This window comes from Sceloporus undulatus, chromosome 1, assembly GCF_019175285.1.
Source record: "Sceloporus undulatus isolate JIND9_A2432 ecotype Alabama chromosome 1, SceUnd_v1.1, whole genome shotgun sequence".
Taxonomy (NCBI): Eukaryota; Metazoa; Chordata; class Lepidosauria; order Squamata; family Phrynosomatidae; genus Sceloporus; species Sceloporus undulatus.
Window position 1 is genome coordinate 308,915,145 of NC_056522.1, and position 14,161 is coordinate 308,929,305.

The 14,161-nt window shown below is 43.5% G+C and overlaps 1 protein-coding gene across 5 annotated transcripts in view; it reads right to left on the reverse strand.

Annotated features, from left to right (window-relative positions):
• The window catches only part of CKAP5 (cytoskeleton associated protein 5), a 537,335-nt gene that overhangs the window by 461,641 nt on the left and 61,533 nt on the right, over positions 1–14,161 (reverse strand). For 4 of the 5 annotated variants that reach the window (XM_042446954.1, XM_042446955.1, XM_042446956.1 and 1 more), the window contains exons 25-33: positions 12,878–13,072; positions 12,177–12,309; positions 11,101–11,189; positions 4,541–4,609; positions 4,058–4,183; positions 3,136–3,285; positions 2,558–2,761; positions 1,788–1,923; positions 434–627 (exon numbers count right to left, since the gene is read on the reverse strand). In XM_042446954.1, coding sequence (XP_042302888.1) covers positions 434–627; positions 1,788–1,923; positions 2,558–2,761; positions 3,136–3,285; positions 4,058–4,183; positions 4,541–4,609; positions 11,101–11,189; positions 12,177–12,309; positions 12,878–13,072 — 1,296 coding nt within the window. The remainder of the gene's footprint in view (positions 1–433; positions 628–1,787; positions 1,924–2,557; positions 2,762–3,135; positions 3,286–4,057; positions 4,184–4,540; positions 4,610–11,100; positions 11,190–12,176; positions 12,310–12,877; positions 13,073–14,161) is intronic. The other variant, XM_042446957.1, reaches the window with a different exon arrangement.

Genomic DNA, 14,161 nt, shown 5'->3' on the forward strand with positions numbered 1-14,161 from the left:
CTATTAATACTACAACAAGTCTCCCCATGCATATTTTGGGCACAAGGAACTAGAAAGAAGGAGTCTGAGAAACTTTAACCTCATGCATTTGTCAACAATCTGCCTTGATATTTGGCAGGATCAAATCTGGAAGCAAGTTGCTCCTTTATGGACTTTTGGGTAGGTGGAGGGGGGGCTATTGTTGCATTTATCAGGCAGATTACAGTAATATGGTAGTGAATGCAAGGTAAAGTAGATGTTATAGTTGAGTACATAGTAACTACTTAAACAAACACTATCCCCACCCCACTCTCATATCAGTTGCAGTATTAGTTCTTAATCAGAGATCTTGGTTCACATCTTAACAGGCAGAAGCCAGAATAGTTGTTCATCAATTTCATGATCTGAATGACTCACTGCAATTAAGATTATTTGCTCATTTAATTTTACTCACATTTCCAATCAGTTTGAACACTTGGTCCCCATGCACATTGTAAACAGTTACAATGGTGTTGAGTGCAGCATTTCTGACAGTATTATCCCTGTCACCAATATGAATTGCCATTTCCTTTAAGGCTTTGCCTGGAGTTGGCTGACACACATTCATGCCGTACGATTCAACTAGACACCCCAGCTCTTCCAAACATTCTAAGGCAATAAACAAGAAATATATCCAGAAAAAAGAGATATCCATTAAGAGCCACAATAATATTTTAAAATCAGGAGACTTATCAACATTTCTGCATTCCCCAAATTCAGTTAATTAGGTAAACTAATCTTATGGGTAATAAAAAGTAACTATTTTATATTTTTCAATGAAAAAAAAATCCCTACAACATTCCCCAGTCATCTGTGAGAAGCGCAAGTGGCTATTTCATCCCATGTTTTCACACTCTTGAACTGGATTAATGCTCTCACACACACACACAACTGGAAGCATTTCCCTCTCTAAAAACCTGGTTTATTGGTGACTGGAGGGGCCCCTGGTACTCACCCCTTATCCTGTGTCTTCTGGCTGGCTTGACTCTCTGACCTTGGCCCTGTTTCAGGCTGGGCAGAGGTGCTGTAGAGAAAACTCTCATGGCTTTTGGCAGGCCTGTTCTCTGAACCCTGGCCCTAAACGGGCTGGGCAGAGATGTTGAGAAGGGAAGTTTCCATAACTTCTAGCCAGCTGCCTCCCTAATCCCTGGCCCTGAACAGGCTAGGTGGAGGTGATGTGGAGAAACAGAGACATGGAGGGGATAACCCCTCACCACCTGTTCACACGGTTCCCATGTGCTGTAAAACTGTTCGCAAAAATCCCCTGTGCTCCCACCATGAAAGGGGGCAGTTTTGGAGGAGAGTCATAGGCAAAGCCAAGACCTTTCTCCAATCCTGGGAGTCCTTACCATATTAAATCTTTCTTCATGCTTCCAAGGCAGTAAGAGAAACAAAGAGAAGGAAAAGGACTGGAGTGGGGGACTTATCTACTGGGAAACCACTGTTTTCCCTATTGAAAAAGGGCCTGTATAAGCCTTCCTACTATAGATGTCAATTAGAGCAATAATACCAGGACAGCTACCATTACCACCATTTACTTTACAAACATTTATGCTGGTATGAAGTTAGAATCTGCATCTGTACTAATACACTGGCCAGTTGAGAGTAACAGTGAAGTAGACCCTAGTCTACAAAATGACATAATAACTTCGTTAGATTTATTGGTGCCACAAAAGTTTATTTTGAAAACACAATGTAAGCATATTCTGAACTGTATTACTTGTTAGCAATCAGTTAGTGATCATTCATTTTTATTACAAACTTCCTACCTGCCCGCTGTTTTGAGTTTTTTGACTTTGTCCCCTCCATTATGAAAATGAACATCTTGCTGGCTGGATAAACAAGGCACATCCTGTTCAGAATGCTACGCACATCCCTACGGACAACATCTTTTGGTTCCCCAACCTGAATGATTAAAGAGGAAACACTGAGCTTAGAAACAAATTTCTAAGCAACACAATAGATTGCTGGGAATAACAGAATTAACCATGGTTGGAAGTCTCACCATACTAAACTGAGCAACTACCTTCCAATTCCATTCTTCCCACCAGAAAACTTATAGAATTCTATCAAATGGTGTCACTACCTGTGGTGACAGCTAGTGTTGGAGGGCTGCTGGGTGGGTGGGGGGCATGGTAGTGGCCTGCCTCACCTCCTCCTGCTAGCTCATGCAGCTGCTCAGCCACCTTGGAAGGGTTGTGGCAGACTCCCTTGGCTTGCTTCTCTAGTCACTGACTGGACGAGTGATGCAGCAAGAGGGGACATAAGGGGTGCATGGAGAAAGCTAGAAAGTGGAGCAGGCAGTAAAAGGGAGCATTCACTCCTCCTGCCCCAAGTGGGAGGAGGGCTCAACCAGGTGTCATTTGTTCTCTGGGGTGTCACCTGGTACGGGGCACACTCCTGCACCCTCCCAGTGACCACTGTCTCTATCATTGTTTTTCAGTTTATCGTCTGAGTAAGATGTTTCCTATTTTCTCTTCTCCACTCAACAGTTGGAACCAAGGTAAAATAATTATTCTGCTTTCCTAGATTATGATACCTTTAGGATGAGATACGGGATGAAGGAGGTGGCTTCATTTTCAGTAAGATGGTACTCCTCTTGGTTCAACATTGTAAACAGCAACTTGAGGTACTCCAGGGCCTTCATCAGAACACTTGTATTGGTGTCAAAGAATCTCAGTGTGAGCCACTTGAGGATCAGATCTAAACAGCTGATCACTCCTTCCTTCTCAATCTCCAAGTGCTTGAGAGAAAATGGAACATGGGTTAAGTTTTGACAGAAGACAGCATTTACACTATGATAAAGCAAAGAGGCATCTGGCTAACCAAACTATTAGTTTTACTGGTAGCATGGACACTGAAGATAGCTACCTGAAGCATTCATAATTCCTTGCATCATATTATAACAATTAACTTGAGACAACTGATGCACAATGCCTTGAGGGGAAAACAGGGAAGAGTACACTTGCTGAACTGTTCTGATAAGAATATTACGTAGATCTCTAAACTGAACAGGGTGTTCACAAAACTTCCTTACTCAGGAAAGACACCCTTTATACCATCAGCATTACTACTGTAATCCTTCATCTGCCATCACAACAAATCCATTCTTCTCACCTCAACCATTACACTAAGAGCTTTGTTATGGTGCTGAAAATCTGCATGAAACATCTCATCTTGTAACCACTTGGCAACACAGCTGGACATCTGAGTCTTCAATTGCTCAATATATTCATCACGAGGGGTAGTGAAATTCCACTTCAAAACCTGAACAGGAAAAGAACACAATATTCTACTCAATACAAATTAGAAACTCAGTAGTTCAATTCCTACGCTAAAAAGCTCTTCTCTAGTCAAGGTTGCTTGGGTTTAACTGTTAAGTTAAAATGCTGACACACAATTCTACTCAAATAAGTGCAAAATACTGTACTTTATCCACTCAAATAAGTGAAGCTTAATCTTTTTCACTTTCAAAAGATTCAGTTCCAAATCACTTTCTTTAGGTGAATTAGACCAAAGCTTTGAGGACAACACTGATCTGTTTCTGAAAGTGTTAAACCATGATTTAGTGCTATGCAAAAATGTGGAAAAGGAGTCTTCCAATTACATGTTCCACCTTCTCCATCATTCCTCTGGCATTACCATGAAGAAGAATTTGCTGCATCTACTTTATACTTTATCTAATCAAAGTTTATCATTACATTTAAACCCAGGAGAACTTTGTAAATTTAAACAAGTGTGGTTTATCATGGTCTTCCAGATCATGTTGATGGGCAAATTTTGTTGTCCATTTAACTGGACGACTGACAACATTATGAGCATCATTATTTTCAGAAACCAATGGAAGAGTTTTTCCTTAAACTCATGTCAAGTTACCTTACATGGTTTATGTTTTAAATATACAAAAGTTATTGCCTACAAAGAATGCACTCTTAAAATGCCTCATTGTATATCCTAGGTATACTAGAGTAAAAATGAGCTCAGAACTAATTATTTTTAAGCACTTTTTTCAAGACTAGATGATATTAATGCCCCTCACCTTTAATGCTTTTTCATCTTTCATCCTCTGCTCTTTCCCATTGGGGACTAAGATAAAAACTGGACCAGATCTGTCATCATCTTCCTTCAAGTTAGACTTGCTTGGTACCTTCTTTCCTTGTATACCCTAGAACAAAATAAAAATGAATATTTATCTCCAAAACCAGAGAACAATCACTTCATTTTGGGTTGCAATTCTTTATACACCTTTCAGAGTGTAAGTACAACTGAGTTCAACAAGACTTACTTCTGAGTAGAAATGTATAGCACTGCACTCAAAATAAGTTTTATTTAGAACAAATCCTGTCCCATAAAGCATGCAAGGTAAATATCTTGCCAACACAGAAGTTGAGTTAGAAAGTGCACTGTAATAATCAGGTGTATGTATTAGTACTATGAAAAGAAAACCACCACAGTGCCCCACAGTTTTTAGTATAGCAAGTGTTTAGGAGTCAGTGCACTATTATTGATATCTACTTATTACCTGTTTACTAGACCTGTTCTTTGTCAGATTGCTATTGCCTTTGGTGGGGCTTGTATTAACATCAGAGGGCTGAAAACAAGTCATAAAATGCTCAATGGTTAATAGCAGGTTCCACACCAAACCATCATCCTGAAGCTTCAGACCTCCTATGTCACATCAGCATTATTTTTAAAGCTCGTTAGCCTTACATGAAACAGACTATGGGGCATCCTTTATGTGCAAACTTGCAATAACTACTCACAAACTTCAATACCATTAGAATGGCAAGTCCTGACAACCCCTAAATTGATGGTATATTCCTCCTCAACATACAGCCTTCACATACAGGTTCTTCATGCACAGAAAGATTTCCTAGGCTCAAAAATTCAAGCAGAGCCACTTGTTCACACTCTTTCCAAAAGCCAATGGATGTGATGTGTGTATCCATGTGTCTTCAAGTTACCTGTCAACTTATGGCAACTCCATGGATTTCATAGAGTTTTCTTAGGCAAGGGATACTCTGTGTTGGTTTTGCCAGTTCCTTCCTCTAAAATACAGCCTACCAATACCGTTAGTTAAATTACTTCTGGAGCTTTTGGGGGGGGGCAGGGTTCTTATTCATCATGTGTATAATTTAAAGATCATTTAAAGAGGACCTGGAGGGCAACAAGGCAAAAAAAAAATTCGATTTAAGTACTACAGTCTGCCCACCCATACGCAGGCTTGCCGTACATGAACTTGAACACGGATGGCAAGCCCAGGGAACAAAATGGGAGCGTGCCGCCATTGAATTAATATGACTTGAGGTCCCACAGTTTTTCCCATATGCGGGGGGGGGGGGGGTCAACAAAAGATCCCCTGTGTATACAAAGGGCCCACTGTTAAGCTCTGAAGCATGCCACTTACTGTGTTTCAGGAATTCTTTCTGAGCCATTTCATTTTAAGATAGAATTTGAAGGCTTCAGGACACACCACCCCACTCTAAACATGAAAATTCAGTTTAAAGGATCACTCTTTTAGCATTATGCCAGGATAGGTGCAACTGGGTTACAGTGCTCCACCAGCATCACGAGACCTTTGAAGGCTGCATCCTTCCCAAAATCAATAAATCATTTATCTTGCCTACAAATGCCCTCTAGAGAGTGGAGTCAATTGTGCCATATTGTGGGCCCCCACGGGCTGTTTTAGGCCCAGAGAGGGGCTTTTTAACAACAGGAAAGGACTTGGAAGTCAATGTCTGGTTGACTCTCTGTTAGGAAAGAGCTCCTCTGGCCTAAAAGAGACCCCCTCCCCAAACATGGTTACTAATGTTCCTTCAATACACAGGAAGAACATCTTCAGGGCAACACTATAGAAACAGGGGTAGGCAACCTTTTTGAGCCAGGAGGGGTTGGTATCCCCCAGACAACCGGGGGGGGGGGATAAATTAAATAATATAGGACAACATTTTCAAATGTAGGGCACTTTTTTTTTAAATGGGGACATGCGAAAAAATTTGATGATTTTTAAAAAATGTTATCTAAATGCATGTTTCTTAGGCATGATCAAAATGAGGACATTTGGGCATTATTCCTAGACAGATGGCAGAAATGTACTTGCGTTTCTGGCAACCCCCCTCCCCCCATTCCAAACAGCACATTTGGGCACTGAACATGGCTTTACTTAAAATGGCCTCTTGCATATTTCAGAGGCTTATTGATAACTAAACTCTTTGGGTTTCACACTGAACATGGGTTCACATGGCTTGTATATTGAACGTGTCAAGGTGGTTTCACAGTTCTTGCACCAAGTGTACTTCTCAGAAGTGTGTACTTGGTCAAGGGACTTTGGTTTTTCTTCACTGCGTGAGTTTGTAAAAATCACAGCAATTTACATTGGCCTTGCCTCAGAGGCTTTCTGATATCAATATCACCATAAAGAACCAAAAACACACAGAAAAGGCACTTTGGAAAGTCACACTCTCTTGGCTTCAGAAACAGTGCGTGCATGCCTCTCAAGCTGACTCTCATTCCATCATCATCACTCATCATCACCACTATCACTTTCAAAACAGGGAGACTTGTTAGCATTAAAAGCACCACAAACAACTTTGGAAGGTGACACTCTCTCGGCTTCTGAAACTGGCCTGCATGCTCTCAAGCTGACTCATATCATCATCACCTCACCCATCACCACCCCCTCCTATCATTGTCAAAGCAAGGGAGACTTGTTAGCACTTAAAGCAGGGGTAGGCAACATTTTTGAGCCGGGGGCCGGGTTGCTGTCCCTCAGACAACTGGGGGGGCCGAAGCCGGGGGGTGGAGCTTCCACCCTCGTGGGCAGGGCCACATGCGGGGGGTGGAGCTTCCACCTTCTGGGGCTGAGCTTCCACCCCCGGGGGCCAGGCCTCCTCCTCTTGCCAGCCCCTGACGGGGCCCCAGGCCCTGTCAGAGGCTGGAAAGAGCCGGCGGGGGCCGCCAGCACTGGAGGCCTCCCCTCTTTGCCGGCCCCTGACGGGGCCCCAGGCCCCGTCAGAGGTCAGCAAAAAGCCAGTGGGGGTTGCCAGGCTGGAGGCCTCCCCCTCTTTGCGGCCCTGTCAGAGGCCAGCAAAAAAGCCGGCGGGGGCCGCCAGCGCTGGAGCCTCCCCCTTTTTGCCGGCCCCTGCGGGGCCCAGGCCCCGTCAGAGGCCGGCAAGAAACCGGCGGGGGCCACCAGTGCTGGAGGCATCCTACTCTTTGCCGGCCCTTTTGCCGTCCTGGGGCTCTCCAACAGGGCTCAGGCGGCGGCATAGGGCCTCCCAGAGAGCCGCCGCCGCCGACCGGAGCCTTGCTCAAGGGCTCCAGCGACCGCAGTGGGCCTCCGCGAAGTCTCACACGACCTTTCTTGTGGTCATGCAAGACTTCACCTCTAGGCCACCATCATTTTGTTTTTCAAAATAGGGGGAAGGTTGCGTGAGATTTCACCGCCATTTTGAAAAACAAAATGGCAGCACCCGGGAGCCTGGAAAAGCCGCAATCGGCGGCAGGGGCTGGCCGAAAGGCCTCCGCGGGCCCCATCCGGCCCACGGGCTGGAGGTTGCCGACCCCTGAGTTAAAGCATGCAAAATAAATTTAAAAAAACCTTGGGCCTCTGGCCACTCACCACCTCTTCCTTCTGCTCCCCCTCCTCTCTTCCTCCTTCCTTCTCCTCCCTCCTCTCCTCTTCCTCCTTTCCTCCCCTCCCTCTTTCCTTTCTCCTCCTCCCTCCTCATGCGCCGCGCGGCCTTGGGGCAGGGCAGAGAGAGGAGGAGAAGGAGGGTGGACAGCCGGGGCTGCACGGGGAGGCAGGGAGGGCAGGCGGGGCTTCCCCCTTTGCCTCTCTGCCCCAGGCTGCGCGGCCCTCTTCTTCCTCCTCCGCGCGGTGGAGGAGGAGAGGAGGGCAGCGTGGTCGCGTGGCCGAGGAGGAGCGGGGGTTGCCGACCCTGCTATAGAAGGACAGGTTGCATACCTGTAACGGTATTTCGAGTGGTCATCTGTGAATACAAACAAATGGGTTGTACTGCGCCTACGCAGTGCTACTAGGAAAACTTCTGAATCACTGGCAAAGTAACTTTGCAACTTTTTGGTGGTAGTCCGCCCATCCCTTATAGGTCCCCTGCATTCCGCAGGGAGTGATCAGGATGGCATCCCGAGGTCCCTTGTCATCTTGGACACCACTTTGGTGATCAGTGGGAATGGAGGAAAGACGTTACAGCATATCTCCTGACCAAACGAAGGCAAACGCGTCTCCGAGGGAGTTCTGTTGTGTGCTCGGGAGCAGAACTGGGGACAGTGCTGTTGAGAGTGGGCCGGGTCGATCTGGGGTGCTCCCCATTGACTGACGAGGTCGTCAAGCGTTTTGGGATGGAGCTCTACTGGGTCGAGGGATGGTGGAATTGGCCTAATGCCTCCATCGGGCTTGGGAACCGTGAAGTATCTGGAGAAGAAACATGTAGGGGCCTGAAGGGGTCAATAGGCGAGATTGCGCCCTTAGCCAACGAGTGCATATCTGTGTCGAGAAGGGTGTCTGGGTGGGGTGGGGTGGTGGAAACAACAGCTCCAGTTGGAGGGAGCTCTTTGAACTCGAGGGCGTATCCCCTGCAGAGGATGTCAACGACCCAAGAGTCAGAAGTCACAGAGTCCAGGTGTTAATGAAGGGCTCAAATGTCGCAGAGAAGGAAGTGGAGGCGACGGAGCTGCAGAACTCTCAGGATCTTTTCTTGCCCTGGTCGGTTATCCTGTTTGCAGTTCCTACGGGACTGAGCAGGGGGTTGGCGGCAGCCAGAAGAAGAAGAGGAGCTGGATGACTTGAACCCGAACGCGAAGGCCACACTGAGGACATGCCATTCGCGATGCAGGCCTGTTCGAGCACCGAGACTGATGAGTGCCTCAACTTTAAATACCGTATGAAGGTGGCTGCCAAGAAACACGGTATGTCAACTCCGTCCCAGACCGTTTCGAAAGCACCAGTGTATGGCCAGGGCCAGCGGCTTTCCATACCACTGGTGCTTTCGAAACGGGGTCCGGGACGGAGTTGACATACGTGTTTCTTGGCAGCCGCCTTCATACGGTATTTAAATTGAGGGGTGCTCATCAGTCTCACGGTTGAACAGGCCTGCATCGTCGAATGGCATGTCCTCAGTGGTGGCCTTCGCGTTCGGGTTCAAGTCATCCCAGTCCTCTTCTTCTTCTGGCTGCACCCCCTGCTCAGTCCCGTAGGAACTGCAAACAGGATACCGACCAGGGCAAGAAAAGATCCTGATGAGTTCCTGCATGCTCCGTCGCCTCCACCTCCTTCTTCTGCAACATTTTGATCAAGAATGGTCTAACGGTCCGTAATTCCTAAAACAGCTAACATGGCGGAAAGAAGGAACTGGGGAAAGAGAGGGAATGCAGGGGACTTATAAGGGATGGGTGGAGCTACTGCCAAAAAGTTGCAAAGTTAACTTTGCCCAGTGATTCCAGAAGTTTTCTGAGCAGCACTGCGCAGGCGCAGTACAACCTATTTTGTATGATTCGCAGAAACCACGAAGAAGAAGGGTAAAACCTTATGTACTTCACTCCTTTCTGATGGCTATATAGCAAACTACACAGTAGATAAGGTGGACACCCCATGCTAGTTCAACTAAATACAGATCTCCTATCTTTTCATCTCAAGCTCTAAAACTGCTTTCTAGAGAAGGAACCTTAAGTACTGAGACAGTGTAGTAGCTGAGAAAGAGTCATTCCCTTTCCCCATGCAAACTATTTTTTCAAGCAATGAACAGAGCAAGAGGCCCTTTCAGATTTTTAAACACCTAGGAGGCATGAACTGAAGTATGAATTTTGATGTGCGAAATGCTTCTAAGCAGAAAAATCCTAACTACATAGTTTTCTATGCTTATACTCATAATGCAATGAATCACACTAAGCCTAAGAAACTTCAGAAGTGTTATGAATAACTATCTTATTCAGGAAACCTCAGGTCCAGTAATTGGTTCTACATTAATAAGAATATGGCACACCATGTAAAATATAAAGGTTTTTAAAGAATCATTGCACGATAAATGAGAGTTAAGTAGGGCTGTGTATTATGTAAGTTCATATAACAAAGGTTTACTTACACACATCAGAAAAAAAAATCTCTCTAGGCATTTTCTAGGTCCTTGGTGCAATTTTATGATATGCATATACTGGATGTTGACCACAATCGTTCAGGAGGACTTAAGAAAATGCCTAGACATACCACTTTCTCATTCATTTCAGGTAAGAGAAATATCATTCCAGTTTATAAATAAAAACCATGTTACATAAAGGGTCCTGGAATGGATCCTTTGCATAATAGGCAATCCGACTGTACCTGCTTCCAAATCCTCTGGAGAAATAGTTTTGCCATTAGTATGCACAGATTCTGCATCCATGGATTCAATTATCCAAGGCTTGGAATTTTTTTAAAAAAAATCCAAAAAGTAAAGCTTGATTTTGGCACTTTATATAAGGAATACCATTTTTCTATGCCATTCTACATAATGGAACTTGAGCAGCCATGGATTTTGGTATACATGAGGAATCTTGGAATCAAACCCCAGCGGATACCAAAGGCCCACTGTACTGCTTGTGGTCATGGCCAGAATCCTTTAGTAGTAAGGCAATTTTTATAAATTCTTCCTAGCACTGGCCTTTATAACAGACGCAATACATTATTTATCCATGTTTTAACACTTGCTTCATAGCTTACAATCCTCGACATTGTCTCAAGGAATATGAAACAACCCTTTTAAAAGGCAAAACAAATATATTCTTTCAGATCATACAACAGGTGTCCTGAGCTATCTGAATAAAAGGATAGGTACAGTATATATAACAGATCAGCTACATATCTGATATATGTAACAGTCCATGGTGGAATCTATGGAACCTTGCGGTTTCCTTCTTAGAAAGCAAATGTCCTGACAAAGGGGAAAGGTTGCAACAATTTTGGGGGAAGAGACTTCTACTAATGTCAGTTAATACTTCTTAGGGTAAAGAAGATATGATGGAATATTACAAACACAATATACATGGCTTATGACAACCAATTATAACTATCATGCCGAAAAACTTTACCTTAGTTTTAGGGGCAGTTCCTCCTGCTTTAGGCTTTTTGGCATCTGGTTTGGTCTCCACAGCGCTGGATGAAAACTCTTCACTAGAACCTTAGAACAGGAGATGTAACACAGCGCAAACTACAATAACACTGGCATCAAAATCACCATGAAAGAAGTCGTCCCCCCGTCCCGCCAACAGAGCTGCAGAAACAATGCGGTATGACACCACTTTAACTGCCATGTATCCGTGCTATGGAATTCTGGGAATTGTAATTTTGTGAGACATTTAACCTTCTCTGTCAGGCAGCTCTGGTGCCACAACAAACTACAGTTCCCAGGATTCCATAGCATGGAGCCATGGCAGTGTGGATGCAGCTTAAGACAACTTTCAGAAGTTATTTCCAGTATGAAAGAGAGAAGCCTTCTGCTTAATAATAATAATAATAATAATAATAATAATAATAATAATAATAATGGCTAGGGATTTCCATGTCCTTGGGGCATGCCTGAAGTGGCTCTTTCTATTCAGGCCTAAGTTCCATCTTTAAGGAAACAATCACTCTCAGCCACCCCATCCAATTGTCCACTGCACTAACTAACCTTTAGAAAACTGAGGCCTGTAATCTACAATTACACCCGTACTTTGTGCTGATATTACAGAAAAGAACACATAGCTTTATATAGGAAATTAGAAAGTCAACATCCACTGTATACAAGTTCTTTGGATCTACTCTATATGGAACCAGCATCTGGATTTAAGATTATGCACGCTAGGACAAATCTCCTTTATCAGCTCTACAACAAATGCAGAACTACGTCAGACAGCTCACATCTTTGCCTTAAAATGGCTGTATCTTTGCATAACTGCAAATCAGGACTATGTCTTGATTCAATGTTTCTCTTCCATGGACACTTAACATATAACAGTAAGTCAAATTGCTTCAGTTGGACAACAGTTTATAATGCCACAAGTTCATTGATAACTCTACTTTTATCTGTGGATGCACCTGGTTTATAAATTGATTTTTATCAACTGTCTTAAAATTTGGCCTCTCTCAAAAGTGGGAAGAAGCTAGTGGGATGAAGTAAGATTACCTGATGCAGCTTGTGATTTGGCTGGAGCTGTTCCTATCACTCTGGAAGATGTTTTATTAGGTGGAGCAGGTTTGGCAGGCATGTTGGCTTTGGCTTTTTCAAGCATTACCAGTACTTGGTCTTTGGAAGTTGGCTAGAAAGTAAAAATAAGATTCTGAAGATACCCACATTAATGTTTACTTAATAAGCCACATTTCTTCTGTTTGCAAGCAACTGCAAGGTATTTTCTCTCAAACGGACCTCTGGAAAGAAGATAATGATCACATTTCAAGTACTACTGTATACTCTTATGTGGTAAATGTCATGTTTAACTTGAGGGCAGGTTTTAGGGCCAAAATTATAGATTTTGATAAGACCCATAAGACCCAGTCAAGGGTAAAATTTAGGAGGATGTAACAAAGAAAGAAAAGGACGAAGCAAAGGAAAACGATGCCAAACAACTTACAGTGGGTGCTCCTCCACCTGCTTCTGCCTTGCAAAGAAACAAGCAGAAGCACAGCAGACAAGTGGCTGGTGTGCTCCATGGAGGTGATAAAGCACAAAAAACTGGCACCTGGGGTTTGTCATACCAATCCTTTTGTTCTTAAAGGACGGGTCCCATCCCAACTGAAGTCCCCCTCTCCCCCTCCCTATGTGCTCTTTTCCTCTGCCACCCTAGTACACGTCTGTATTCAGTTTTTCACACAATCAAAATGTTGTACCTTCAGTTTGCCAGTGGCTTTGGCCATCTTCTCAAATCCTAGATGCATCATAAAGAAAGGCAATGCATCTTGTGCCTTTTTGCGGACATCTCCATTCCGATCTTCCAGGCAAGAGTACAGGTGAGGCACACATAAAATCAAGTCTGATGGGACAGTGCGAAGAGTGGGCAGCTTATCAGCAAGCCAACCTAAAAGCTGAAAGAAAGCAGAGATCTCTTAAACCTGGAAAAAGCAATACATCTTAAGAGATTTTATTTACATTTCTGTGTATCTCCATCCTAATTCTTTCCAAGATATTTAACTTCCTACACATGGAAGCTAAAACACATCTAGCTGGTTTGGTAGGAATTTTAAAAACTGACTTGGGGGGCACAGGAGTTTCATTTGTAACTGAAAAGAACTTTGGATTTTAGAATTCCTGCAACAATTACTGGTAGGTAGGAAATAATCGGTTAGTAAGTGGATTGCTCCTCTGAACCACCCAGAGAATGACAAGGACATTTCTTGTAGTTTTCAAGGAATTCCACAAATTAGCAACAGGTTGAGGAAGTAGGGCATTATCAGTGACCAAATGCTGTATGGACACTTTAGACGCTATGTTATAGCACCAGTTTCTTATGGCCTGAACCAAGAACATCCACAAACTATGCCAGAATGAAAGAATGAGGAAGATGAAGGGAAATGTAATGAATATAATTAAGAATATACAGGTTGAATCTCTGGTATCTGAAATGCTTGGGTCCAAAATTGTTTTGGATTTTGGATTTTTTTTTAATTTGGATTTTTGAATATTTGCATATACATAATGAGATATCTTAGAGATGGGACCCAAGCCTAAACATGAAATTTATTCATGTTTTGTATACATTTATAAACACTGAAAGTAGTTTTATACATAATATTTTTAATAATTTTGTGCATGAAATAAAGCTTGAGTATACTGAGGTATCAGATAGCAAAGGTGTCACTATCTCAGCTGCTCATGTGCACAATTTTGAATTTTGGAGTATTTTGGATTTCAGAATTCTGGATGGGGGTACTCCTCATACAGTTACAAGCTCAGTTGTTGTTTGTAAACATATTCCTTTTCTCTTGAGTAAATACTTCTACTTGACACTACTTGCACTTGGGACTCATCTGGATTGTCTTCTAAGTGCAATAAACATTCTGATTTCACTCTCTCTTTCATACAATGCCTGTCTCTAAATTTTATACAAAGCGGATTGACTTTACGGAGATTCTTTTCAGGTGGTATGAACCAAACCTCATTTTCATGACACAGTC